Source organism: Echinops telfairi, unplaced genomic scaffold (assembly GCF_000313985.2).
Source record: "Echinops telfairi isolate 266 unplaced genomic scaffold, ASM31398v2 ScPeMD7_25;HRSCAF=90, whole genome shotgun sequence".
Classification (NCBI taxonomy): Eukaryota; Metazoa; Chordata; class Mammalia; order Afrosoricida; family Tenrecidae; genus Echinops; species Echinops telfairi.
Window position 1 is genome coordinate 32242961 of NW_022103922.1, and position 3459 is coordinate 32246419.

The 3459-nt window shown below is 54.4% G+C and overlaps 1 protein-coding gene across 1 annotated transcript in view; it reads left to right on the plus strand.

Annotated features, from left to right (window-relative positions):
- The window catches only part of DNAI1 (dynein axonemal intermediate chain 1), a 66860-nt gene that overhangs the window by 51540 nt on the left and 11861 nt on the right, over nucleotides 1-3459 (plus strand). The window contains 1 exon segment of the mRNA XM_045289272.1: nucleotides 3163-3410. Within this exon segment, the coding sequence (XP_045145207.1) occupies nucleotides 3163-3410 (248 nt within the window).

A 3459-nucleotide genomic window follows, 5' to 3' on the forward strand; every position in this document is an offset into this window, starting at 1 on the left:
CCCCCAGTGCCCTCTCATTCTCGCCCTGATGCGGAGCCTGCCCAGGCCAGAAGCCACACTCTCAGGGATTTAAATCTTTCCTGGTCATTTATTTGTCAGCTTCACTAATTAAGCAGTGTTAATTTCATTTACTGAAAATGGAAATTCATCCACCTAATTTCTCTCCGTTCATCCTCCACACACAAAATCCATCACTCGTCGGCTGCAGGCTACGCAAAATTGACAGGACTAATTATGTTGCCGGGTCTCTTTGTAAATACAGCCCATAACAGCCACTGTGCTCCCCGGGTTGTAGTGCAAGGGCATTCCTGGTGTTGGCTTAATTACTGGTTAGTTATTTAGGTTCTCAAATGTTTGCCTCATTTTCCCTAAATCAAATTAAAGGTCCCGCTTGACATGTTCTGTCTGCACAGCCTTGCTCTTCCTCCTCGCCTGCTTTCCAGGGGCCTGACAGAGCCGCGCAGCCCAGCCCAACACCAGAGTGATTCCTCTGGGGCTCCTGTCACAGATTATCTTACACAGAGTTGCTGAAAACCACACCGATTTATTATCTTACAGTTCTGGGGAGCAGAAATCAAGGGGTGGCAGGGTTTCATTCCTCCTGAGGCTCCAGGGGGCATCCGTGTCCTAATCTCTTCCAGCTTATGGCTTGTCACATCCCTCTGGCCTCTGCTTCCCTGACTCCCCTTCCTCCCTCTTATATGGACCCTCTTATACGGACATAGTCCACCACCTGCCTCTCAGTTTCTCCGACCATGGTGGTTGCTCGTGGAAGAAGGAAGGCCAGAGTGCTCCCTAGAGGCAAGGATGGCGAGACTTTGTCTTCCATAAGTCAGACCTGTTGTCAGTCAGGAGAGACCAGTCCCTGCTTGAGAAAGTAGAGGGGCAGCGGCAATGAGGAAGCCCTTAAGGAGATGGACCGACACAGTGGCTACCACACTGGGCTCAGGCACAGGAACAGTTGTGAGGGTGGAGCAGGACCGGGCAGTGTTGCCTTCTGCTGCAGTAGGCATGGGTGGGAATAAACTCAATGGGACCAAACAGCAACATGAGCACCGTGGTTGTGAGTTGGGCTGCTAACCACAAGATCAGCAGTTCAAAACCACCAGCTGCTCCTGGAGAGAAAGATGAGGCTTTCTAGCCTGTAGATGATAGATAGATAGATAGATAGATAGATAGATAGATAGATAGATAGATAGATAGATAGATAGATAGATAGATATAGATTTTAGCCCGTAAAGATTTACAGTTTCAGAAGCCCATAGGGCAGTTCTACTCTGTCTAGTTGAGTTGCTATGAGTCAGCATCGACTCCATGGCAGGGAGTTTATGGTTGGATTGGGCTCACACAGATAATCCGGGACTTGAAGGCTTTTCACATAATCACATCTGCAGAGTCTCCTTTGCCCGGCTTTCATCTGATGTCTCCACTGCCCTCTGCCTGCCTTGTTCTCCCTGAAGCTCCAGCAGAAATCCAGGATTCTTCCAATGGCCAGAACTCCCCAAAGTGGCCCCACACAACCAAAACTGACCTGCTGGGCCAGAGGCGCCAATCCCTATACCTTATTGTGGTTTGAGTGCAGGAAGCTGAGGTCTGTCAGGATTTCAGTTGACAGGGGCATTAAACCACTCCTTATGCCTGAGACCTCAGTGGCCTGAGAAGTAGTACTAAGTCAGGCTCTACCCGGGGTCACTGAAGGAGAGTCAGGAAAAGCCTCAAAGAGGATCCTCTGATCAGGTTGGCCTGCTGGGCCACACCAGACCATGCCCACTCCACTCTCTGCTCACAGTCAGTCACCTGGGATCTTGGGAGGTGGCTCTCCACCACCTGTGACAACCGGCACTCACAGGAGAGGGGGTCCTGGTGGCCGGGTGCCCTGGAAGGTCACCTGGAGGAGTGGCTCTCAAAGAGGAGTAGGCTCTCCCAGACAGAGTGTGGGAGGGGAACCCACTACAGCTTAAGGAAGGAGCCCAGGCACAAGCCCAGTGGGCACAGGGAGCTGAGGCCAGGCCAGCAGATTGAATTGGGGGTGGGGGTTCAGGGGTGGGTCCTGGTAGTAGCTGAGTGCTTGCCCTGACTCACCAACCTAGATTGTCTTTGAACCCAGCCTCCTCACTTACTTTCTCTCGAAAAGGAAGCCTTAAGACAGAGGGAAGAGTTCAGCAAAGGTTGTCAAGTTGTGGATGCCCCCACGGATTCTAAGTCCCAGGACTGGCACTCTGCTAGGGGCCCCGGAGTCTGGCCCTGCTGCTGTTAGGGGAGAGAGGAAGCAGCTTTGGAGATGGGAGTGTAAGGTGGGGAGGGGGTTCACCTTGGCCAAAAGTCGGCTGCACCACAGGGCCCCAAGATGGGACCCTGCTCCGGCACCCTCAATTTCTTCAACTCCAACTCTTCTGACCTTAGGGGGAAGGGCTAGGAGGCCTGGCTGGCTGGTGGCAGGAGAGGTAAACGTGACGGCTGGGACTGTGTTCTTCTCAGTGACAGATGGGCACCAAACGTGCAGAGGATGAAAGGGGGCACTCCCGCGACATGGGGCAGAGCAGGGAAGAAGCTTTCTGCCGAGAGTGGTTCCTTGTTGATCCCCCAGAGCTTGCCAAGAGCTAGGGCTCGGTCTGGGACTGAGAGCTGAGCTGGACAGTGGAGGACAATGCCCACAGGTGGTTAAGTAAGGGCTCAATATGGTCAAGTCCACTGTAGCATCAGCTGACCTCCATGCTGAACTGTGGGGGACTGGTTGGGGCGGGAAGGGAGCATACAAGCATCAGCTGGACATCGGCACCTGTCACAACCTGCCGGCTGGTGTCTGAGCTCTCCCTGGAGGATCCAACCCCATCCCGGGCCCACTGCACTCACAATTCCATACTGAGTACCCCTGTGAGCCCACGTCTTCATGTCCTGTGCCCCAGGAGTGGAGAATGACTGCCCACCTCTCAGATAAACCTCTCATCTCTGCTGGCTCTTGGATCTAGATAGGCCCTGTCTCATGGTTCTGTTCCCCAGGCAGGAAAGCCCAGCTTCCTGACAAGAGATGGAGCAGGACAGGCAGTGGCCATCTGGTGTGGGGGGTAGGAGGTGGGGAGTGAGGTGGGGGGAGGAGCGGCTGGCTTCCCCCACAGGGTCGTGGATTCTGCCACCGAATCGTGGCATCTCCTCCGAGGGCAGATGACTTCATGAAGCAGAGCCGGGGCATGCTGCTGGTCTACAGCCTGAAGAACCCCAGCTTCCCCGAGTACATCTTCAGCAGCGAGAGCGGCATCATGTGTCTCGACATGCATGTGGACCACCCCTACCTGGTGGTGGTAGGCTACTATGACGGCAACGTGGCCATTTACAACCTCAAGAAGCCCCACTCCCAGCCCTCCTTCCGCAGCTCTTCCAAGTCTGGCAAGCACACGGACCCTGTGTGGCAGGTCAGCCTCCAACTGGGATGGGACATGGGGATGGAGGCCAAGGTCTGTG